This window comes from Colletotrichum tamarilloi (assembly GCF_030869305.1).
Source record: "Colletotrichum tamarilloi strain Tom-12 chromosome Unknown Scaffold_87.1, whole genome shotgun sequence".
In the NCBI taxonomy this organism is placed as follows: Eukaryota; Fungi; Ascomycota; class Sordariomycetes; order Glomerellales; family Glomerellaceae; genus Colletotrichum; species Colletotrichum tamarilloi.
The window spans coordinates 112,088-136,167 of NW_026849470.1; the positions used below are offsets into that span (position 1 = coordinate 112,088).

General features: G+C 42.1%; 7 protein-coding genes across 7 annotated transcripts; 2 read left to right on the forward strand and 5 right to left on the reverse strand.

The window, feature by feature from the left end:
* Window positions 1-849: 849 nt before the first annotated feature.
* Window positions 850-1,950, forward strand: CTAM01_13059 (O-methyltransferase; the record flags this gene model as incomplete). Its single annotated transcript, XM_060529064.1, has 2 exons — window positions 850-1,138; window positions 1,202-1,950. 2 exons carry the CDS (start codon window positions 850-852, stop codon window positions 1,948-1,950), a joined length of 1,038 nt encoding a protein of 345 aa, XP_060376385.1.
* Window positions 1,951-2,654: 704 nt separating this feature from the next.
* CTAM01_13060 (phosphoribosyl transferase) lies at window positions 2,655-3,487 on the reverse strand (the record flags this gene model as incomplete). The annotated part of the gene is made up of 3 exons (XM_060529065.1): window positions 2,655-2,822; window positions 2,892-3,332; window positions 3,455-3,487. 3 exons carry the CDS (start codon window positions 3,485-3,487, stop codon window positions 2,655-2,657), a joined length of 642 nt encoding a protein of 213 aa, XP_060376386.1.
* A 1,485-nt stretch (window positions 3,488-4,972) lies between these two features.
* CTAM01_13061 (uncharacterized protein) lies at window positions 4,973-5,929 on the reverse strand (the record flags this gene model as incomplete). The annotated part of the gene is made up of 1 exon (XM_060529066.1): window positions 4,973-5,929. The coding sequence occupies one exon, from the start codon at window positions 5,927-5,929 to the stop codon at window positions 4,973-4,975; it is 957 nt and encodes a 318-aa protein (XP_060376387.1).
* A 1,136-nt stretch (window positions 5,930-7,065) lies between these two features.
* CTAM01_13062 (oxidoreductase-like protein) lies at window positions 7,066-7,872 on the reverse strand (the record flags this gene model as incomplete). The annotated part of the gene is made up of 1 exon (XM_060529067.1): window positions 7,066-7,872. The coding sequence occupies one exon, from the start codon at window positions 7,870-7,872 to the stop codon at window positions 7,066-7,068; it is 807 nt and encodes a 268-aa protein (XP_060376388.1).
* Window positions 7,873-8,490: 618 nt separating this feature from the next.
* CTAM01_13063 (uncharacterized protein) lies at window positions 8,491-10,649 on the forward strand (the record flags this gene model as incomplete). The annotated part of the gene is made up of 2 exons (XM_060529068.1): window positions 8,491-10,462; window positions 10,516-10,649. 2 exons carry the CDS (start codon window positions 8,491-8,493, stop codon window positions 10,647-10,649), a joined length of 2,106 nt encoding a protein of 701 aa, XP_060376389.1.
* Window positions 10,650-11,401: 752 nt separating this feature from the next.
* CTAM01_13064 (uncharacterized protein) lies at window positions 11,402-12,142 on the reverse strand (the record flags this gene model as incomplete). Its single annotated transcript, XM_060529069.1, has 1 exon — window positions 11,402-12,142. One exon carries the CDS (start codon window positions 12,140-12,142, stop codon window positions 11,402-11,404), a length of 741 nt encoding a protein of 246 aa, XP_060376390.1.
* Window positions 12,143-20,944: 8,802 nt separating this feature from the next.
* Window positions 20,945-23,478, reverse strand: CTAM01_13065 (uncharacterized protein; the record flags this gene model as incomplete). The annotated part of the gene is made up of 7 exons (XM_060529070.1): window positions 20,945-20,961; window positions 21,050-22,157; window positions 22,237-22,615; window positions 22,669-22,820; window positions 22,873-22,954; window positions 23,003-23,198; window positions 23,247-23,478. The coding sequence occupies 7 exons, from the start codon at window positions 23,476-23,478 to the stop codon at window positions 20,945-20,947; spliced, it is 2,166 nt and encodes a 721-aa protein (XP_060376391.1).
* Window positions 23,479-24,080: the final 602 nt, after the last annotated feature.

Sequence of the window (24,080 nt, forward strand, 5' to 3'; positions counted from 1 at the left end):
AAGCATCGAGAATAATCACAGACAGGTACGACGACGAAAAGGCACCAACGGAACCGGTCCCAATAAACGGGGATACGGATCCTCAGGAATGGGTCGGCTCGTTCGTATCCACCGTATCTGAGGTATCTGCTTGGCTGCACCCTGGACCCCCCTTCGCAATCACAACGCTTACGCAGGATTAGGTAGCCACGAGAGAGAGCCCGGTTCCAACAAGAACGGGGGCCGCATGTGGGATATCCGTAACTGCGCTCCGTACATCTGCACTTCCGCAACCTGCAGCGGAGCCTGCTGCCTGCATGTTTGCCTGTCTTTCAGAACTGTCAAGCTGCTTGAAGAGGCGCAGACGGCACAGCTGATTGAAGACTCCGGGAGCATTGCGCGCTTTGGCTCGCCATGGGATGTTTGCTTCCTGCTCTGTCTTCTAAGCGCCCCCAGAAACCCGGTCGGAATACCCGTCGAATCGAGGCCTGCAGCGGGAACATGGGGGGGGGGGGGGCAGTCGGTTGTGAGATTTGTTTGCCTGCTGTGCCGTTGGGATGCATATCGTGAAAGTGATTGTTGGAACCGGGGGTTGGAAGGTTTTTTGGTGATATTGTGGACTGCAGTTACGATTGTTCCTGGAGAAGAGAGCCGAGAGACTATTGAGAGCCACTTCGCTTGGCGGGCACGCAGTGTGCAGCATGACGGAGCCTTGGGGGCAAACGGGTTTGGTATTAAAACGGTCGTCAGCGTCGTCGGTAAGGTCCTCTTCCCAAAGCTTGTTATTCTGTAGCTTTGTCATTCATCAGCAACAGCAACTTTGGCCCATCGTCAACTTCATTATAGCGAACACTGTATACACTTGCAGGGATGGCTACTGCAGACGCGTTGATTGCAAGTCTTCAGGACATCAACGGGGAGAGCTTCGCGGATAAGGCGGAGAGGATACGAGCCAGAGATGCATTGTATGATGCGTTGAGAAAAGTCCAGACGCCGTGGGATATCGCGTGGGATCACATCGTGGTCAAGGGCGGCGGGAACGCGGCGATCAAGACGCTCATCGACGCTGGCGTATTCAAACAGTGGCACGAGGCTGGTGGTAAACCCATTACCTGTACCAAGCTCTCAAAGCTGACCGGCGCCGACGAGCACCTCATCCGTACGTCAAGAACATCCAAGACCCCGTTCAGCCATGAGAAACAGACTGACCTGGTAAAAACAGGCCGCATGATGAGGGCAATAGCAGGCCAACGCCTCGTCATAGAAACAGACCTCGACACCTACGCCCGCACGCCCTGGGCCCAGGCCCTCGGCGAAGACGCGCCTCTGCCGGCCATGTACGGCGGCTTCTACGGCGAGCTGACGAACCCAATGTTCCGCTCGCTGCCGTACTACCTCAAGCAGAACGGGTACCGGAACCCGACGGACAAGAACGACTGTAACTTCCAGCACTGGCGCGGGCCCGACGCCGTCTTCTTCAAGTACGTCGGCACGAACCCGCTGCTAACGTCCGACTTCAATGATGTCATGGAGTGCCATTCGCGGGATAACCTCACGGCGTGGACCGAGGTGTATCCCACGCACAAGATCATCGAGGGGGCGATCCCAGAGAGGCCGTTGGTTGTTGATATCGGCGGCGGGAAGGGCCATGATTTGAGGAAATTTCATGTTCGGCACCCACAGGTTCCCGCGCGGCATCTCATCCTGCAGGACTTGCCCGATTTTCTGAAGGATGTCAAGCCCGATTCTGCCTTCACGATCCAGGCGCACGACTTCTTTACGCCACAGCCGCTGCGCGGGGCGAGAGCGTACTTCTTGCATAACGTGCTGCACGACTGGCCTGACGCCACGGCGGTGGATATCCTCAAGAATATCGCGAGCGCCATGGAGAGGGGTTACTCGAGGCTGTTGATCCACGAGAGCTTGATCAGCGAGAGGGCGCCGCTTTCGAAGGTGACAGAACGGATATGATTATGATGGCGGGGCTGGCGTCGGCCGAGAGGACGGAGGAGCAGTGGCGGGAGTTGATTGCGGCGGCGGGACTGCGGGTTGTAAAGATTTGGAGGCCGGTGCAAGCGGTTGAGAGTGTTATCGAGACGGAGTTGGCTTGAGAGATCTGATGGAACATGCTCGGGGCTCCTGCTTCGAGTGGGGGGATCTTTTCTTGTTTGAAGTATCTGTAAAGTTTAGCAAGCGTATGGGAGGCAGGTCTTTGATTGAATCAATGTTTTACTTGGTCGAATGTGGTAAAACTCGATTGTTGTGCATGTTATGATCATGTCTGGTGGGTTGAGCATCTAGGGGCGTAAATGACCATCGTGTGACTAGATACTGCTGCTCAAGAATTGTAGGCAAGACAGCTCAGGACGTCGGCCTTGTCTCGTTGATGTTTAAAGATCTCCAAAGCTGTTGATGTAGCATGTCAGTCACTGCCCCCAACCGTGGCCGCCCCCAGCCATGGGTCAGAAGCCTGAAGGTCCAGAAATAAATAACTTTGAAATATCATTGGTGATGTGTATGCTTGTGGGCAGCTCGACGGCATGACCCCTCTTGGTATCCTTTTATACGCCCTATGCTGGCTTTCTTTCGCCAAACAGCCCCGTCCGTCTATCCTCCTCGCCCCTCATCGTCGTCACGTTCTCATGTTACTCGTATGCTAAAGTCTCTCCTTGGGTTTACTGGCGCGCAGCGAGAGCCTCGGCCGCGTGGCGGTCGTGCTCGGCAATGTCGATGGCCTCCCAGGGGTAGTTGATCCAGACGTCGCCGACGGTGCGGGCGGCGAGGTAGTGACCTGAGGTCATCATGTCGGAGGGAAGGGTGCCCTTCTTCGCCTTGTCCTTGTTCTGTATTCCGTTACGTCAATACGTTTGAACTCGAACGAGATTTGCGATTGATTTGGGGATATGACTCACGTGCAGAACAAAGATACCAAACTCAGTCTTCTGGCCCTTGCCGAGGCGCTGGCTAGCAGCCTCAACGTCCTTCTCCAGCTCCTTGACGGCGTACTCAAGGGTGGTGCGGGTGTCGTCGACCTCGTCGACAATCAAGATGCGCTTGCCGACGAGGTTCTCCATCTCGCCGATAGCGGTCAGGTCAAGCCATTGCGTGCGGGTGACCTTTGTGCCAGGGACCTCGGGGACGCCAGGGGTAGAGTTGCCGCCGAAGGTCTCGGGAAGGCTCTCGTACAGGGAGAGACCGATGGCCTGGATGGGGATGTTGGGGTTGCCGGGCTTCTTCAGGAAGGAACGGAGGATACGGGCGGGAACGTAGCCACCGCCGCCGATTGCGATGATGAGCTGGGGCTGGAAGGTCTCGAGGATCTTGACGGCGGACTCCTGGCAGAGGTTGTGCACCTGGAAGAAGAAGAACATCTGTTAGCCCATGTTTTGCGACACCTTGCACGAACACGGAAACCCAACACTGGAATAAGAAAGTAATAGCGCTAGGGGTCTGGAAGAAGGAAGGAAAAACATACATCGTTGTACGTGACGTAGAGCTTTTCGACCATTTTTGCGGTGTTTGGAGGGGTTCTTTGACTCGAATTCGGCTGGTGGACGGGGTGTACTGCGGGGTAGGAGGAATGCTGCAGATTTGGAGATGTCTCTGACGTCTGGTATTTGAGAGGATGTAGAGAAGAAGAAAGAGAACGGGAGAGATGGATCGTGGATATTTCGGAGGGGGAGGAAATATACAGAAGGGTGAGTTTCAAGTGGAAAAGAAGCTTAAGTAGGGAAGAAATGGGACCCAAGGTTTCTGCCAGTGAGAAAGAGAGACTGCCGCTATTCACACGCGAGACGAGGACGGAAGAAAAAAAAAAAAAGATGCGCGCCAGGCCTACCAGGACCCCTCCATCCATCGATGAGCAAAAGAGGACCCCGCCATCCAAACAAGGATTGATGGGCTATGGCGGCGGGCACTTGGGAGAGAAATTTTGTCTGGCGAGCCCCGAGCCCCGCGATGACCAGCGGGTTGCTTTAGACCCACTTTGGCATGGATCTGGCTGCTGCGCCCCGGATGCCAGTCATCCGACTGTGGCTTGTGAATGGCTGCTGACCGAGGGACATCATACCGAGGCTTCGGAGCCCGCCGTCTGTCTCGGTGAAGGAGCCCACTTCCGGTGTTAATTTACCAATGAAATCGGCGTGACTCTCAAATGGCAGGGATCAAGTGTTGCGCTCCTTCCAAAGTTCCTTCCCGCCCCAAGTGAGGAAAGAGCTTGGTGCTGAATTTTCATCCCCTGCCACCTGCCACTTGCCATTGAAGATTTGACGAGAATTTCCAGGCTCCAAAACAACGCTGTAACTGTCGCCGCGTTCAACTTTGGCCCAGTCAGCATCGAGTCATGAAACGACGAGAGTCTTCCCAATGTACATAGAGTTGTCGATGTGGAGAGCTTCGAATATGATGACATGCCAATTTAGACCCACTCCTTCCCGACCCTGGCCGCGAGAGCCGATGGGACTGTTTGCTGCTATGCTCTCGACTGTCTGTTGACTATTGTCTCCCCTCAGAGATGAGTAGGTTGTTGGCCCTGACCGGGTCATGTACGAATTCACATGCTCGGTCTCATGAAACTCTCGCTTTTGTACTACTTTAGAAATGGTCTCTGGGCGCAATACGATGGGTCACCATATGGCACATCTTGAGTGGCATAGACTATCGTGTCTTTGCATAAGCTCTGGGTATCCCTTGGCGATAACTCATCAATCCCAATAAACCTTGTGTCCCCTGCCCTCGTAAATGCAGCAATTGTCCTCCCAAAGAAAGCAAAGCTCAAGACCAAGCTTGGCACAAACATAACCTAGAGCGTCTTCAGACGCGCGCATAGAGCCTCCATGAGCAACTTTCTCAACTCCTGATCCCGATACGATCCCTCCGGCGAAATGTCCTCCTTCCACTGAATGATAGCCTCGCTGACAATCAAGTACGCCGCCCAGAACGCGTCAAAGATACCAGGACCAACGCCAGGCCGCGGGAAGAAACGCTCGTTCTCCTAGATGTATCCCGCCGGATCTCCCACGAAGCCGTCGTCGTTCCCATTGGTCGCCAAATCGTCCATGTTCCCCAATCCACTGACCCAGAGCTGAGGCTTGTCCTGCGTTGGATCGTACGCGAGCCGGAACTTGACGTTACGGGCGTCCTTCTGTAGATCGTGGTGAATGATAGCGAGAGCGGTACCCATCTTGCGCGCGAGCTCGAGGACGCCGGGGCGACCGATGAACTTGAGGAGCTGGTCGAGGTAGGCGGGTCGCGTCGCGAGATTCGGGTGTTCTTTGAGCATCTCTTTGACCTCGGGCGGCTGCACCAAGCCAAGCCAGATCTTCGGGTGGAGATTGTAGTTCTCTGGCATTGTGAGAGCCTCTTTCTGGAAGTCGCGGCCGACGGTATGGTCGATGATGATACGGATGATGGTCGGCTTGATCGGTCGCATTCTCTGCATGACGAGTCTACCTTGCATTTCGGGAAACGGTTCCATGAGCTGATCAGGAATGCGGCTGGAGCCGTCCGTGCCTTTGATGAGCTTGAATTGGCGCGGCGCGGCCGGCAGTACGAGACGCGAGAGGTAGGGGTGGTCGACTCCCAGGATCTCTTGGACTTGCTCGTGAAGCGCGTTGGACCAGTGGCTGAGGAGCGTCGCAAACTCGTCGGCAGCAAAGAATCCTTTGCTCAACTTCTGGTAGGAGGATCGCTCCTTGAGGGCCTTGCCATCCTTCAGCATGTATACCTGCGTCTCCCACGCCCTCGAGTGGTAGATGAGGCGGAGTCGGGCCGAGTGAGCGGGAGGAGAAGGCGGGCGAGCCCTCTCGTGGGGGAGGAGCAGGTCCTCCGGCGGATCGAGGTTTTCGTCCTCGTCTTCATCGTAGTCGTCATCCGACGAGGAGGAGGCATCTTCCCAGCCCTCCTCCTCGCGGATGACCGGCAGCGGAGTGATTGTGCCTCTGGATGCCATCTTTGGTGGTGGTGAGATGGTTAGTCTGGAAAGGAGGAAAAGAGGGAAGAGGATGAGTACCTTAAAAGGTGACCATTGACACCCTCAGGTGCTTAGTCGTCAGTATCCGCATTCATCCCACGGGTTTGAGAAACCCTAATGAGGTCGGCTTTGATGAATCCGGCAGGCAGGGCGAAGGCCAGCTTATAGACGGGAAGTTGAAGTTTTGCAAGCTTGCGCTGGCAGTTAATAAAGGCAGGAGCCGTCTCTTATCACTTTCCGTAACCAGGTCGTTCGTATTCGAAACACCATAACGAATACGGAAACGATAATGAGCAGTGATAAAAAGCAACGATAATGACATGGAGCAACGACAGTGATAGGAACTTGAGGAGAAAATCCAGAAAGAACAATGGGCAGGGCAACAATTGTGACGGGGTCTTTTGGGAAAGGCATTCAAATAGCCTGTGAATGTTCACTGTTGGTGATGGGCTGCGACCACTCGGGTCTGCGATGATCCCCGGGAGCGAGTCACCGCTGTGAGGACCGTGGCTGCCGTTCAAATCCTGTTGGGAGACCCTTTCATGGTGCCGCAGGCGTGAAGACATTGAAAGAGAACACAAGAAAGCAGTCTGAAGTGTGAGTTGAAGAAGGCAAGTATAATAATGAGACGAAATGTAAGAACAAGGGACGGCATGGGGATGAAAAACGATGTAAACCAATAAGGTCAAGGCAAGAACGAACAGTTGATATCTGACACTGAGAGTTCTGCTCGAATAGTTTGCAAAAATTGGGCCTTTGCGAAGACGTATTTTATCCCTCAACTTTGAGATGTGACAAATCGGCCTAGATGGCAGTTGTGCCACTCCTGATGCTCTCTTCCCCAACCCCAGTTTCCTATCTTCGGCCACATCTTGAAGCAAGACAGGAGCCGACGTTTGAGCCGAAAGGCGGCAAGGGCGCATGCGGTGGTGCCTTTGCGAGTAAATATCCCGACATCGCAGCTTCCAGAATCTAGTACGATCGTGGTATTGTGTATTGTAACAAATGTCTATGGATGACGCTGATGATGGCTTTTGAGGATGGTTGCCTCCGACGCAGGCTATGAGACGAAAAAGAAGAAGGTAGAAAGGACCGAATACCAAGTTCCGTGACCCTCAGCCTCCAGTTGTACCTTCTTTTTCATGTACAGCTTTCAGCTTCTTCTCTGTTTTCATGAACTCTCGAATGCCTACCGGGACATCGTCATAGAGCTTCTCGTCCCACATATTCTTCGCAATCTTGGGATCCTGCGGCACCCAGTTGGTATCGGAACCGCCGCCGTCGTCATCCATGGTATTCGAATCATTCGCGCTCGCGCCTTGCTGCTCCTTCAACTTTAGCTGTGCCTCCGCATTCGCCGCCGACCAGTCTTCCATCTCCTCCCTGTACCGTTCCCACACGCAATTGACGCAGCCGCTCATGCAACAGTTATCCGGCTCTTCCGGTCGCGGGGGAATAACCACCCCCGCTATCGTCGTGCTCTTGGAACGCAGCTCCTCGAGACGCTTCTGGCGCGCGGCAGGGCCGGCTAGGGCGGAGCCGAAGACAATGGCGGCCTTCTCAGCCGCGGTTTGCGGCGGCGGCGTCGGCACCGGCTGTGCGGAGAGAGCTTCAGCAACGGGTTCGGTGGTTGGGTTTGGATTTGGGCTTGGGCTTGGGGAGGGAGGCGACGTCTTACGGCCTTGCTCCTGTTTGTGGATGGAGGAGTTTGGGGGCTCCTCGGGCTTCACATCGGGGATGGGTTGAGGGTCGTTGAGGATCGCATCGTAGTAGGCGCCCAGCGGGTGCGCTTGGGTCTGAGAGGGCTCGATGGGTGCCGGGCCGGTTTGCGACTGGCTCGTGACGAAGGCACCTCGGGGCACACGGGCGATGCGCGGCACGAGAGGCCGGAGGCGGGGGAGGAATCTGGCGGGTGCTGACATATTGGGTGTGCTCCGTTGGTGAGTCCAGATCTAGGTGGGTTGAAGCTTGGAGATGGGCATTGTTGGGGTTGAGTGAGGCCGGCCTGCTGTCACTACAGAGGCGAGAGAGACCAGGGCGATTGGAATGCGGTCATCAAAGCCTCGGACGTCATCGGTCTCAATTCGTTGCTTAGGTAAGGTGGGAGGTGTCATCACGTGCTCTCGCGTCTGGACTTGTCCTCCGTACCCATGTGAGGAAGGGACCTGTAGTGGAAGTTCAAACAACCTATTTCATTGGTAAATAACGGAGAAAGCATGGCCGCAATAGTGCTATCAGCATTATAGACCAAAAAATAAAACACCGATTTTAGATACGGTAGACATTGGGCAAGATTTGGAGCATGCTTGTACAGAGACATGCGCTTCAAGGAGCTCTAAGAGGACCTCCCCTGTTTACTTCCCAAGGTCCGCCCAATCAGGAAAGCGGTGGAGTCGCATGTACACAACGCGCCGCCTGTGCACCCGCTGGACGAGAACGTCGCGCATCTTACCAAGGTCGACTACCAGCGCCGCAAATTCAACTCGGGCTGCCAGCTCCACGCTGAAATGCTTCAGTAAAGCCCAAGACGACCATTGAGCATGGAAGAGTCCGCGCCGAAGCGGCGGAGGGTTTCTCCCCGCCTTAGCAGAGAACGCGACGAAGACAATAACGAATCGACCACTCCGCCGGACTCTCCCCCACCACGATCGCGAATACCCAGGAGACCTTCCTTCGCGTCGCCAACGAGAGCAAGCCTGTCCCGGACGAATCCCGATATCCTGCGAAGAAGAAGTCGAAGTCTGAGCCCATCAAAGACGGGTTCCAGCAACCCATCAACGCAATCTACTACCCAAGATGTAGCCGGCGAGGGCCCAGCCGCTCAACCCGAGAGCCAGGCAGAGCGATTCTTAGAAAGAGGGCCTGCGCGCCCAAGGAGTAATATGTCGGGATCAACTGCGGTCGAATCAGCCAACCTGGGCTCTCCAGCGCGGCGGATGGCTCTTGAATCGAGGGTGAGCGGAGCTCTGGCGTCTAGGCCACGCCGATCTGGTGGCATACCCATTCCGAGACCACTTCCTGAACCTGGACCCAACGACGATGAGGACTTCAACCCTTTTGCTGGACGCGTCTTGAATCGCACGCCCCCTCGCCACGGCGCCGGCCTTGGAAGAGCACCTCCCCGCCAGCCCGAACCTGAGCCTGAACTCGATCAGGAGCCCGAACTCCCGCCTACCCCTACGCAAAGGGGCCAGGCTGACCCTGTGGTCACGACACCTCCTCGTGGCATCCACGATACACCTTCAAAAAAGAAGCGGCGAAACCCTTCACCGTCTAAGAGCTCGCCACTGAAGCAACCGCCTCTTCGACCACCCGAGTTCTCTCAAAAGGCGCAGGATCCCTCCAAGAAGGCCATGGCACGGGCTGTCCGAGAGACGAGCCCGACTCAGATGGAAAAACAGACAAGGTCAACAACAGGCCCTTCCGGGACACACGAGGCCCGTGGAATACCAGTGCCTGATCCCTACTCGGAGCTCAAGGAGACGAGAGACGCGCTTCAGGCGGAACTCGCAAAGTTGGAGGCCGACCTGGAACTTGCAACTGATGAAAACGAGCGAATACGTAAGGCGCAGTCTCGCCGATCCGGTGATGTGCAGCCTTTGGGACCCTCTCGTCAAAATCAACTCCTCGACTTGCTCCGCCGTCACCTCGTACCACCGGAGAAGGAAGCCAAGCCAGATGCTGCACAAGGATGGTTCGACATGGCCATGAATCCAACATCATGGCTTTCGTTTGGATCCCTAGGGCAAGCTCAGCTGTTCATACCAAAAAAAGAGCCAGAGAAACTTCCTGCTCCTACTTCGCACCACCCCATACAGATGACGGCCGTCGACGAGCTTCCATACCTTCAAGCCTTTACCCCCTTCGAAATTTCAGCGACAACGAACATGCTGCCAAAGGAAAGCGATTGCGATCCTCTACTACGGAAACACAACATCGTTATTAGGTCGGCTAATCCGGCGGGTCTCTTCATGGCCAAGATGGAAATGACTGTCGACACGGAGAACCTTCAAATCAAAGAGCTTGCAGTACCCCGCCTGGACCCCGCAGCCGTCGCGGAGCTCGGCCCTTTCGTCGAAAAGGTCACAAACGGAGGCTCCAACACTCACATGAACCGGAACGTCAGCGTGGTGACTTGGGCCATGTCCGAGTGGTACAGAGTCGCCGTCGAGAGGGCGAACGTTTGGCATATTCTCGACACCGAACTCGGCGACAAAGAAAAGCTGGCGCAGAGCGTGGCGAGGATACGGACACGACGGAAAAAGCGAAGGAGAAAGGATGACGATGAAGAAAATAGTCAAGATGCGGATGGTGCCACAGACAAAAATCGGACTGAGAACCTGCCTCGTTCAGTACTGCTGCCTCATCTGGGAAGAACAGCGTACGAGATTCCGATACCGGGTGCCGTGAAGGAAGAAACATCGTGTTTGAGATTACAGTGGCGGATTGATTTTGACTGGACGGGTGAGGCGCAAAGCAAGGTTGGACTGGTCATTGGCATGCCCGGCAAGTGTGAGTACCCCCCAAGGCTGCCTTACTTCACGTATTGGACTAACATCAGCTAGGGCGTCTAGGTGACGAGCGCGGTTCATTGGCAGCAGCGTCCAAAGTTTTTGAAAGACTTGTTCAGGGTAATGAGGGACCGATGACGGCGGTACGAACTGTTGTTGCATTGCTGGCGGGAGACGCGTTGTCTTGAAAATGATACCTAGTTCTATGCAATGCTGGTTATACAGAAATAAATGCATGCGATAGAGGGACATAGTCTGCAAACCCAATGTTGATGGTGTTTCTATAATCTAGAGACTTCCCAGTCCGTTTGCCTAACCTTAGGATCGACCTCCCATCAAGTAAGCAAAGGTACTTAGTTAGTGTGCGTATGCGTATGTCGATCATCATTGTCTTATAGAGAAGGAAAGAGAAAGACCACTCTTACTCCTACTTATAAGGAGCCGGGACGAAAAAAAGAGTTCACCCCCCCGGTGCCGATTTAGGGGCTACATCTCTTGGTGCTCATGCTGGGACTCGAACTCGGGATCTCGGTAGCCTGTCGTCGAGTAGGCTGTGGGCGTAATTGATTGTTGACCATAAACCACTCCACCACCCAGCCAGTTTGACCTGACCCGTCGACCTAGACGGGCGCCTGCTAGCTGGTGACAACATTGGAGTTGAGGGGGTCTATTTGGGCTTGATTGGTGGCGTATTCAGTTGACTGGGTGAATACACATATCAGTAACACAACAAATTTACACATGGCGAGTTTTTCACGTTGATGGATTTTACTTCTATTCGGCTAGACTGTCTACGGTCTCGCAACCAGTTTTACCTACTACTGAATGCAAACTTTATACTGAAGGAGCTGTTGACTTTGCCCCTTTTCTATATCACCAGTAAGAGCCCCATCTTAGGCTCTCGAACCCAAGCAGGAGACGCTCGTGCCATTACTAAAGTCTAGTAGGAAGGACCGCCCCGGCCGCCGCCAACACCACCGCCACCGCGGCCGTATGGTCCATAGGGACCATATCCTCCACCGTATCCGCCTCCACGCCCACGGCCTTGACCGTTGGGACTACGGGTAGGACTACCATTAGAGCTCTCGTCATCGGAGCGATAGCCGTTAGTATAGCCGTTGGTATATCCGTTGGTCATACCGTTCTGGGTAGGAGAACCACCGCCGCCCCGCCCATAGCCGCCCGGTACACCGAATGGAGCAGCAGGACTGTTCCGGTACGCATCGCTGGCGCGGGGACCTCGACCGGCGGTACCAGACATGAATGCTAATCCGCCGCCGCCATTTGAGGGGCCACCTCTACCGTAGCCTGTGCCGTTCATATTAGGCCCAGGAGAGCCGCGGCCAATACCGGCGTGGGTGAACGGCGGGCTGCGAGGAGCAGGACGCATTGGAGTCAGGGGGTTCTGCTGTCTGCTCCCGTTGATCCCATTCATGCCGTTGGGGGAGGGGCGAAAGGGGATGTTAGTTGAGCCACCGTTGATACTGGGACCGCCGCCGTAGGTTGGCCCGGAGAAGCCTGCGCCGTTGTTGGCGTTGCCGGTGAAAGCTGCGTTGTTGCGGGCGGCGTTCTGGTTCATGTGCCAGTATGCGTCTAGGACGGAGAAGCCGTTCATGTTTCCTGGGGAGAGACGGCGTGGGGGTGTGTCCCCATTGTTGGAGCTGCGGCCGCTTCTGGACATTGTGTTGAGTTCTGGGGTTGTGGGCTTTAGTCTTGATGACTGATGTTCTGTGTGCTTTGTGCTTTTGATGGTTTGGCTGTTTGAGGAATCTGTAACGTTCTTGATGATGATTGTAAGAGAGAAAAAGGGATTGGTTCTATTGCTTCAAGATTGTTTATATAAATGCTGAAAAACATTGAAGTGAATCGATGCTGGCGGTCTCCGTACAGTGAGCAGAGCGTTCGTGATGCGGCGGTTTTTGCCTTGAGAGCTCATGTCGGACGAAATCTCCACCAGCCATTCACTGTGCTACTCGAGTGAGTACTTCCGTATCGTAAAAGCGTGAAAAGTGTCTTTCTTTCATACAGACATTTATATTTCCTCTTCATTCTCTATCATTACTCGAGCAGGCATCTTCGAGACATCACACGCATGGATGAATAAGTTTGCTTCAGTCAAGCTACTTTCTGATGACAAGAAGTCGTTGAGACTTTACGGCTGACTTGTCAGCGTAGTCTTACCAAATTTGGGTAACTTGGCCCTATATCTGCGGATCTTACAACACTAGGTATCGATATAATAACGGGAAGATGCAAGAATCATATTAATACACGTAGCTTTTGATACAGCAAATGGGCGCACCCATCCAATGTCAGACCTACATGTTTTGATATTTTGAGCCAACCAACGTTACAGTACGTAGTCACTGCTGAGGCCTCCAATCTAATCTAGGGGGTAGACATATGGTCGATATGAAGTTTTTCAAAATGGGCGCATGTACTTGACAATAACATCGTCGTCACTAACAGCTTCGTACTCGGCCCAGATCACAAATGTGGTGATTGGCCAAAAGCCGATGGTTTCTCAAATACGCATCATCTCAATACGTTCCAATTCTCGGTTTGATCTTCTTAAGGGGTAGAGCATAGTTGTACAAGCGAGTGTACTCCATGTTTGCCAGCGGTTCAAGGCCCATGTAAGAGTGTTCTTAAACTGCTGATGCTGAGAAAGAAGACTAACAAGCCAATTTTTGAAGCCACGGCTTCTAGAGCGCTTTAATAATCATTGCAAGATTTGGTGTAACAGTAACGGTAGCATTCAACCTAGGGCCGGACAAGTGTTCAAGTCGAGCTCGACTTGTGGTTCCAAGGTCTTGGATTTCAGACTGCCGGCGAGGTCGGATTTGGGCCGTTGCTAATTGAAGTGATCATCACGCGCACTGAAGGCCACTTCTAGCTAGTTTAAAAGAACAGAGTATGAAACGAAGGTCATGACGCGCTGGAATGCGTCGCATTATCAACTTCTTCTTTGGGTGCTTCAATAATATAACGTCGTCAATAATAGCTAAATTTAAGCTTTCACTGATGTGTGCAAAGAAGCTAAGTGTTCTCCCGTCATAAAAGGACAACTATGAGGCCGTTCTGACGTCTCAGGATTCGATACCGCAATATAACTATTAGATTAGAAGTCTAATTCGACCACGGCATACGGCCAACTGCACAGGGGCCAATTAGGGGCCCTATTTACGATTATTATAGCTAGCTTAACCTATAGTTAGAACCTCTTTTTTATACTTACGTAAAAATTTATATAATTTAATTAATCTCTTTATTAACCTATAGTTTAAACTAGTTACCCTATAATAAAAATACTAATACTAATTAATAATTAAATTCTATTATTATAAATTAGTAAAGTATTTTACTATGTAAAAAAGACGACCTTTTAATACTATATAAAATAAGAAATTCGTACTAAATAACTTTATAAAAATAAATAAAAAAAGAAGTAATTCTTAAATATTATATAAAATTAAATAATTATAACCCTTTACTACTTATAAAAAGTTAACGTTTACTATATTAAACTACGTTAATTAATAAAACTACTTAAATAACTAGTCTTTTATTATTATTTTAAGTAGCTTTTTTACTAAATAACTTTTTTATAGCTAGCTTATAATTAGAAATTAACTAGCTAAATTAGTAAAAAAAAATACTTAAGTAATAGCTACTTACTTAATTAATTAGTATAATAAATAAGCTTAATAATATAATATAAAAAAATACTACGTAATTAAAAAAAAAGATCTTTAAATATAAATATTCTTAATAAGTATAATAAGAACTTATATAAGAGTTATTAAGCTAAGAGATTTATAATATATAAAAAGGCCTAATATTACGAGGATTTTATAAATATAACTTTAAAACTTATAATTTAAATAATCTCTTTATAACCCCTTTAATTACTTCCTAAATATTACTTAAAAATATAATATAAAAAACGGTTTAATAAAAAAAAAGGAGATTTAGAGGTCTTAATAATATTAAGTTAAGAATATTATAAATTTTAAAAATTAACTTAAAAAAAAAGCGGCTACTTTAAAATAATCTTACGACCTCTTATTAAAATTATAATTAGCCTAAAAAAAAGCTAAAAAAATACGGCTTTAAAAAAAAAAAAAAAATCTTTTAAAAAACTATTAAAAAGCTCCTTTTTTATATTAAGTTCTTAGTATAAAATTATTAATTTTAAAAAATTAACTAAATAATAAAAAGAATTACTAATAAGTAATAATTACTTAATAATAATTAAGCTACGAAAAAAATTATTTAAAAAATATAAAATAAAGTATTAAAAAGTTATAAAAAAAAAAACCTCTAAAATAATTAACCCTATTTAATATAAATAATAAAGTAATAAGTATTTTTAATAAATCTTTTAAATCCTTAATCTTATAAAAAAAAAAGCTTAACTTTATTAACTATACTTAATAACCTATCTAACTCCTAATAACTTATTTAGTTCTTTTATAAAATACCTAGTATCTATTTCTAACTATTCTTTTAAAATACTATTTTAAAAAAAGTAAGTTAAAAAAAAAATAATTTAAAAATTATAAAGAGTACGAGGCTTAGGAAGTTAGAAATATAAAAAATAATAAAAATTAATAATTAATAAAGATCCTAAGACTAATTATTATATTTTTTTATAATAATATAAACGTTTATTACTATTATTAAAAAAAGAACTATTAAAACCTATTTTTTTATATTAAATAAAAAAGAGGATCTTAATAAGTACAATAGTTAGTAATTTAAAAAAAATAGTAGTAATTATTAAAAATAATAAAAACGAGAGTAGTAACGAAACGGTAAAAAGAAATAGGAATTACTTAGATTTTAATAAATTCGTTAGGTAATAAAAATACGAATTTATTATAACTAGTGCGCAGATTAAATATATTTTTATTAAAATTAAATACGTTAGTAATTACTAATATAAGTATAAGCTAAAGCACGACCCTTAGTAAATTAGAATAAAAAAAAAAAGAAAAAAACCCGATTTTAAATAAAATCCTAATCCCTTATAAATAAGTAAATATTAATCTAAATTATTAAAAAACGTAAATATATAGAATTATAAATTAGCCTAATAATAAGTAAATTAATATAGTATTAATCTATTTAACTAAGGTTTATAAAAAAAAGGGGTTATAAGGGTAACCCCTATTTTATAAAATCGTAAACGACCTTAGTTATTAACTAAATAAATAGTTTATAAGCGTAAGTTTAAAAATTATAAAAATAATTAATAAATTCCTCTATAAATAAGGGGTATTATTAATATAATTATCATTATAAAAACTATATAAAATCTTAATAATAACGATTATAAAAAAGAAATTTATATTATAAAACTAAGTATAAGTTAATAGAGCGTATAATTATTTTAATAAATTTAAAAAAAAGGTAAATAACTTAGATTTTTTTCTTATAATTACTAATAGTAATTTATTATTATAAAAAGATATATAGAGGTAAAATATAATACTAAATATATAATAATTAATAATTCTATTTATTTTAATTTATAGCTCGTTATTATTATTAATATAAAATTTAGTACTAATTAGTTAATAAAAAAAAATAAATAACTTAAAATTACTAATAATACGTAATAATATAGGGATTATATATAAATACTAAAAATATAGTAATAAATACGAAGTAATTTATAAATCTTAAAAAAATCTTTTTAAAAAAAAAATTATATTTTAAAAAAAAGTATAAAGTTTTATAAAAAACCCTAATAATATTTTATAATTATTACGAAAAAGTTAGAATTAGGGAATATTAGTATTATTTAATAATTAATATTGTATTAATAAGTAAAGCCTTTAATTATTATTACGAAGTAATATATAATCTCGATTAGAATAACTTTTTTGGTATTATTAACGTAATCTAAAGCTATTTCGAGACTTATAATAAGAATCTAAAGCTCCTATCTAAGTTATAAATAATTTTTTTTATATTTATAGTTAGAATAATAAAAAGAAAATTATAAATAAAAATTTTAAAAGAGCTTATTAATTAAATTAATAAGTTAATAAAAACCTAGTTAAATAAAGGGACTAACGAGTAAAAATTTAAATATTTTTATACTATAATTTAGTATATATTAAAAATAAAAATAACCCTATACTAAGTACTTAAAAACTATAAAACGCTCTACTTAAAACTAAGATCTAGTTTTAATATTAAAATAAGAATATTATACTAAACCCACTTTTAAATATATAACGGCCCTTATTAATAATATTAAGTTAACTAAACGTATAATAAAAAACAAAAAAAACTAAGTACGGTAATCGTTAGTAAGAAGGTTTAAATTTATTAAATAAGTAAAAATTTAACTTATAAATAAAGTAATAAAAAAAATAATACTTTATTTATAAAAAAAATAAATTTTAATTAAGTAACTACTCCGAGAAAGAGCGTATTAAATTATATAAATAGTATAAAAAGTTAAAAATAATAAATAATAAAACTAGCCCTCGTTAGTTTAGTTAATTCCTTATTATATATAAAAATAAATCCGAGGGTATAAAACTTAGTAATAGTAACTAAAGTAGTAGCTTAAAATATCCACTATCCCTAAAAAATTTAAAAAATAAAAAAAATCTCGCTCCCTATACTAATAAATTAAATTATAATAAAATTAATAATATTAAGAACTTATTTTTCGTATTATTAACCTCTAAAAAATATACAAAACTAAATAAATAAAAAGTAGTAAAAGCTCTTAATAAATAAGCTTTTATTTATAAATAATAAGGGAAAGTCCCTTAAATGACGAATATAAAAGTAAATAAAAGGATAAATTTAATAATATAAAATTCTATTCTCTTAATACTTAAGGAGAAGATATTACTTTTATTAATATTAAAAAAAAAAATAGTACTAAGTAATTCTAAGGGTAGCTAGAGGGGTCCTTTTTATATTATTTAAATTACTTAAATACTAAGCCCGTATAAGTATTCTATATAAATAAAAAATATAGCTTAGATAATTTTTATAAAATTATCCTAAATACTAGGGCATTATAATAATTAATAAAAAAAAAGGGGTAATTCTAAGTATTATAAAAAATCGCGCTAGTAATACTTAATACGTCGATAATAAGTATTATAAAAATTAGCTTTAGCTTAGGTAAAGAAATTATTACCCTAGGTATAGTAAAAATAGAAACGTACTTTAAAATAATAACTTTCTATATTCTACTTATTAATACCCTATTTCTTTTATATCTAAAAAATATAAATTAACTAAGTATTATATTTAATAATATAAAAAATAAAATCTTTAGTAATAAGTACTTTAAAATAGTTAAATAATAATAAGGGTATACGTTTATAAAGCTTACTAATAATACGAAATTAATTAATTATTTAATAAAAAATAAGCTTAAATAACTATACTAAAAATTCGGGTACCTATTAGTTACGAAGCTATATAACCTCTTAAAATAATTAAGTAATAAGGATATTAAAATAGGGGTACTAAAATAGTTAATAAAAGTATATTACTAATACTAAATAAATACGCAGAGCCTACGTAAATTTAAATTTAAATTACGTAATAAGCTTAATTTTAATTAAGAAATCGTTATTAATATTTTTTATTTAAATAATCGACCGGTCCTATATATAATTAATAAGGTTATATTATTTTAAGTAAGGTAATTCCTTTAGGATTTATAAATAAAAACAATATAAATAGCCCTATAAAAAAGCTAAATTAATATATACTAAAGACTACTAAATAGTATTAAAACTAACGCTAAAATAAGTTTTAAATTAATAGAATTTAAGGAAAATATAATAGCTTATAGTATATAGCTAAAAGTCGTGCTTATAAAAGCGTACTATAGTATTAAAAAAGTAAAAAAGGCATACTAGTAGCTAAAAAGGGCGTTTAGAATTATTAAAAACAAAAATCCTAATTTTACTAATAACGAATACCTTTAGATAGTACTTAAATATTATAATAATATTATAAAACCTAACGGTTTTATACTAACGTTATTAATATTTAAAATATACTTAAAAATAACTTTAACCTCGCTACTATTATTAAATATAAACTAACGAGCCTAAGTAATTAAAAAAATAATACGAGTACTATATAAAATAAGTATAAAAAAATAAATTAACGAGGTAATTACTATGTATAATAGGCCTAATATAAGAGCTAATTTAAATATATTTCTAAATTCGGATATATAAGTTTAGTACGAAATTACTTAATAATAAGCTAAATTATATAAATTAATTTTTATTAATAAGCGTTTTTACGTAGTTATAAAAGATTATAATTAGCTATTTAAAATATTAATTATTATAATTAGACTATATTATATAAATCCTATTGAGATAATTTTTAGCTTAAAAAAAAAAAAAAGAGCTAGAAGAAACTATATAACTAATAATAAAAGTATAGAAAATTATCCTTAATAAAATCGTTATAATAGTATTAATAAACGATAAGAAAAAGAAAATTACTAAAAAAGTACTAATATTACTAGTAAAACGTTATAAAAAACCACGATAATAAGCCCTAACGCGATAATTTATTATTAATAATAAAGTAATTAACACTTTTTATATAATAAAAAAAAAAGCTAATTTCGAACTAGTAGTTAAACTATATAAAAAAGGTATTATTATAACTATTAAAAAGCTATATAAGAAATGAGATCTTATTAAAATAGATACTTTACGTAATTAAGAAGTCTATTAATTTATCCTTTATAACCCCGAGAAATATAAAAATCTCTATATATTTAAATTATAAATAGTACGTAAAATTAAAAAAAAAAGAATACCCTAACTATATAAAAAATCTAGGTATATAATTTAGGAGTATAGTAACGTTAAAAAAGCGACGCTACTTACTTAATTATTTATAATATAGTATTATAACTAACGATTAATAATAATATTAATAGTATTATTATAGAAGAAGGGATATAAAATTTAGAGCTATAATATTATTTAAGCTTATACTTAATTAGCTATAGGGCTTATAAAAGAAATCCTAGCCTACTTACTAAAAGAAATAGTTAGTAAGTACCTAAAAAATATAATTATTAAAGTACTTAAACTACTATATAAGCTTATAAAATCGGGCACTTATTAATAAGCTATATATTACGATTTTTATATTAATTAATTATTAATAATTATATTTACGTACGACCCGTATTTACTAATCTTTAAATAAAAAAGTGAATAATTTAAAATCGTTAGAATATAAACCGACGATATATTAGGCTTATTTAATATTAATTTTATAAAAAAAAAAAATAAAGAGCTTTAAAAAGCGGGCTTTATAGCGAAGCTAAAAGAGGTCTTTATAATAAATAACTTATTAGTATTTAATAATAGAATTCTTATAATTAAAAAAGAAACTATTATTTTTTAATAAAAGGGGTAGAGTAAAAAAATTATTTTTATTAACTTAAATATAATTAATATTAAAAAATAATATAAAACTAAGCTTATATAAGGGGTATATATTATAAATATATATTAGCCTAAAGTAATTTTTAATTATACTAAAATAGCGCAGGCTATAAAACTAAATAAATAAAATATCGAAATATTTAATAAGTAGTTTAAATAATAATAAACGAATCTTAATTAAGGCCTTATTTATTACCTAATTAACCTCGCTATTAATAAACTCTATGTTTTTATTAATAAGTTATTTATAAATAACGACGACCTTATTTTATAATTAAGGTATATTATTATCTTAGTTAATAAGAGTATAAATAAGAGTAAATTTATTATATATAATAATATAATTTACTACTTATTAACTAAAAATAAATAAGTAATAAGAAGTATCTTAGCGTTAGAAGTTTATAGTATAGTTAATAATATTAACCTTATTTATATAATTTTAATAATATTAAAAAAGATTATTAATTAACTTAACTTTTTATTAATCCTAATAGTCGTTTATACTAATTTTTACTTACTATATAAATACCTTATTAAATTAAAAATAATAAAAAAAAAGAGGTTTATAATTAATATTATAGCCCTTAAGTAATTATATAAAAAATATAAAATCCTCGAGATATATTAAATTAATAAGGATAATAACCTTACTAACGCTTTTATAAAAATAGTACTTAATAAGGGGTTAAAATAATTTATAAATAGTAAAAAAGTTAACGTATAAATAAAAAAATAAATTATATAAAAGGAGTAAAAAAAAAAGAGAAAAAGAGATAACTTAGTAAACGGGCCCGAAGTTAAATTATATTTCTAATTATAATAAGTAAATTAATAAAAAAAAAAAAGTTAATATTAAATTAGAAGTCTAATTTAACTATAATATATAGTTAACTATATAGGGGCTAATTAGGGGCCCTATTTATAATTATCGTAGCTAGCCTAACTTATAATTAGAACCTCTTTTTTATACTTATATAGAAATTTATATAGTTTAATTAATCTCTTCGTTAACCCACGGTTCGGACTAGCTACCCTGTAATAGGGATACCAATAGTAACACTGATAAGCTATTCGCATCGTGGACGGCCTAGGCAAAAGTTTAACCGGCAAACTATCTGCGCCACTTTCGGCACGGTCACTAATGAGTTTGTTGAGATCCCCAAGACTCTGATTGGGGATAACCTTTGGATCGCTACCAGCCAGCGATCCCAGCCAGGCCTTCAAGACGTCAACACCCCGTTCAGGAATTTGTCGTACGGAAGCCTGTTCAGTCATCTCCAGCCATGGATCGTTGAACGGCATGGCCAGGCAGTATGGAATGTTGCTGCCGAAAAAGTTCATTGGCATCGGACGAAACATGCGTCGTCGAGACTCGGCAAGCTTCAAATACTCCAGAATCCAGGTCGCCTCGTTCAAGTTCTCCGCCACTTTGTTGGTGTAGTTGGAAATCCGAATTTGATGCTCAATGAGGGGTTTGTCCAAGTTGCACAGGAACTCAGCCCCTGGCCATTCGTCTTGAAGTTTGTCCAGGTCCCCTTTGTCGGCCATCCTCTTCCGGACAGCATCGATGAAGTTTTTCTCGAGGCTGTAACTGTACACAGATTCACCGGTAATTGGGTCGGTTGTCGGCGTATCCAAGAGTTCGGCCTCGACGGGGATGTACTGCATCAACTTGAGACGTCTCCAGGAATAAATCGGATTCCAAAAGTCAACCATCTGCAAGGCGTTGAAGGTTTTCTCGGAAGAGAGTTGACATCGTGCCGAGTCTTTGTCATTTCCCAAGAATATCTTCTGAGCAGTCCATACGCCATGCGCATCATCCACAGAGCTTTGAAGGATAACCCAAGGATTATCCCCTTCGCCCCATTGCTGAACGGCGAAGTTGACTGGGGCTCCTCCATTAATATCCTCTTTGCCATTTTCGAGAGTTCCCATGAAGATCCCACCGGAAAGGCTGTTCGCTGGAACAACAAGTTGTGCGTCTTTCACATTGGCCACCTCCTGTAAGGTGCAGAGCTTGAGTTCCCGCGAAGCCCAGAGATAAGACGGCCCGTCATACTTGAAAGATGAAATGGAGTACCTTCTAAACCATTGCTCTTGAGTCAGGTACTTATTTTTGTCCTTTTTGAACTGTTCTTCGTTCCAGGCCGTCAATGCAGCTGGAGTCTCCTTGAGTATATGGGCAGCTAGCCATTTGTCGTCATCAAGACTTCGATTTGGCTGGAGTTGTCAATAAGTACAATACAAATGGTGTGCCTTTTCGGCGAGAAGAAATGGCAGTGGAATGAAGATGACTCACCAGGAGATCGCTGTATCCTCTAAGCATTTCATAGCTGAAGAAGTGATCTGATGGTACAATGTTGGCATTGTTGGATGTAGCAGCGATGTTGATGTTGGTCGTCAGGAAAAAATGTGCTGCCCAACGCTGTATGTTATCGGGGCATGTTTTAGTCTCCCCTTTCTTCGTCGAGAAATCCTTGTTCCGCCGGCTAGTAAACCAGACTCTGACAGAGTCCAGCACTATTCTTTCGAAAGTCTCACCAGATTGCACACTTGCACCGTAGAGAGGGGGGAATCCAGGATGAGTGAGCCAGCTCGCCTTCTCAAGCTTTGGAATGAGCTCTTCACCAAGAAGATCTGTCACTCCTCTACCTCCAACGAGCCAGTGCATCCAAGGCCTATGACCGCGTCAGCAATCTCCTTGGTTTATATCAGCCCGATGATAACTTACTTGTGGATCTCTTTCATGACGATTCCTCCATTGACATGACCATTTAGAGGACCCAGATATGCCTTGCCTGGAGCATCGAAAGCATCCATCGAAGAGCAGAGATATACCCAGCCGTGCTGAGTTCTGGCTTCATCATTCATGATAAGATCGCGCTACCATCTCCATCAGCTTTGAACACCTAACAGGAAATGAAGATCAACTTACAGCATAGTACCTGAATTGGCCATCATCACGCGACCAACTCATGATGTGGAGGATATCCTTTTTGGAGTCGATGAAAGAGGAGCTGAAGTGTTAGCCGGAAAGACGGCAAACTGTTGACCCGTTTACTTACGCTGCTATAAGCACAAACCAGGGCGCCCACGAAACAGATCCGATTGGTGCCTTGCCATCTTTCTTATGGTTTGCATCAGTGGGAAATATGACGGAGATGAAACGAAGCTCGGATCTAAACCATGACTTCTGTTTGTTCCTTGGGACTGTTTGACCGTCTGCAACGGCGTAAGTCTGTAGGATTATGTCTGGATCATCTGCCTAACGTTAGAGTCAATCAGTCCTGACGGGAAAGTTTCACTTACTCCAAAACTGGGTCATTAGCTCATTGTACGTGTTGTGCTTCCTGAACGCCTCATCGGTCTTTAGGCGTTTGCCCCAATAATCGATGAAGTCGGCATTGAGTTGTTCAGGCGTGGCGGGCGTGTCTTCATCAGGATACGGCTCTTTTGTCTGTGGTTTTATTCCACGAATGAACTTTCGATACCAGAGTTTCTGGTTGAAATCTTCATGGTTCCCACGCTTAGGGTCAGTCATTGTGTCTTGTGTGAGTGATGGGACAATAGTTGCTGCAAAAGTGTGGCAAGGAGCGCTTGAAGATTTATATTGAGTTCAAAACTCTGGATGTCTACCGGAACAGGGCAAAAGAACGCGAGTAGCCAAGTGCATTGGTGAGACAGCTGATACACTGCAAGCAACCCCATCAAGCTTCATCACATCACGTCTCACTCTAGAGGCAATTGAAGCCAGCGATACAGATGTGCAGTGCCTTAAGAAACGCTAGTGTGTGATTCAAATAGGTATGCGGATGTCCTCTGAGCTGAATCTTCGTAACCAGTTGAATGTGTCCGATTAGCAAACGAGCCTTTTGTGGCTTGCTCTAGAGAGACTGAATTCCATTTCCGTCAGAGGCTAGGTTCGGCCCATTCATTAGCTTGTGAGGTGGTTTATGATATGCAACCAAAAACATCGGCGATACCCCGCACGCACCAGACTATGGACCGGACATAACCTTTCCCAACATGGGTAAAGGCTTGTGACGACGTAAGCCTCTGTCTTGCACTATCAACTCTCGATGAGCGTATGATTCGTCAACGTACGCTATGGGATGATGAGACATATCAGAGTCAACGACTGTG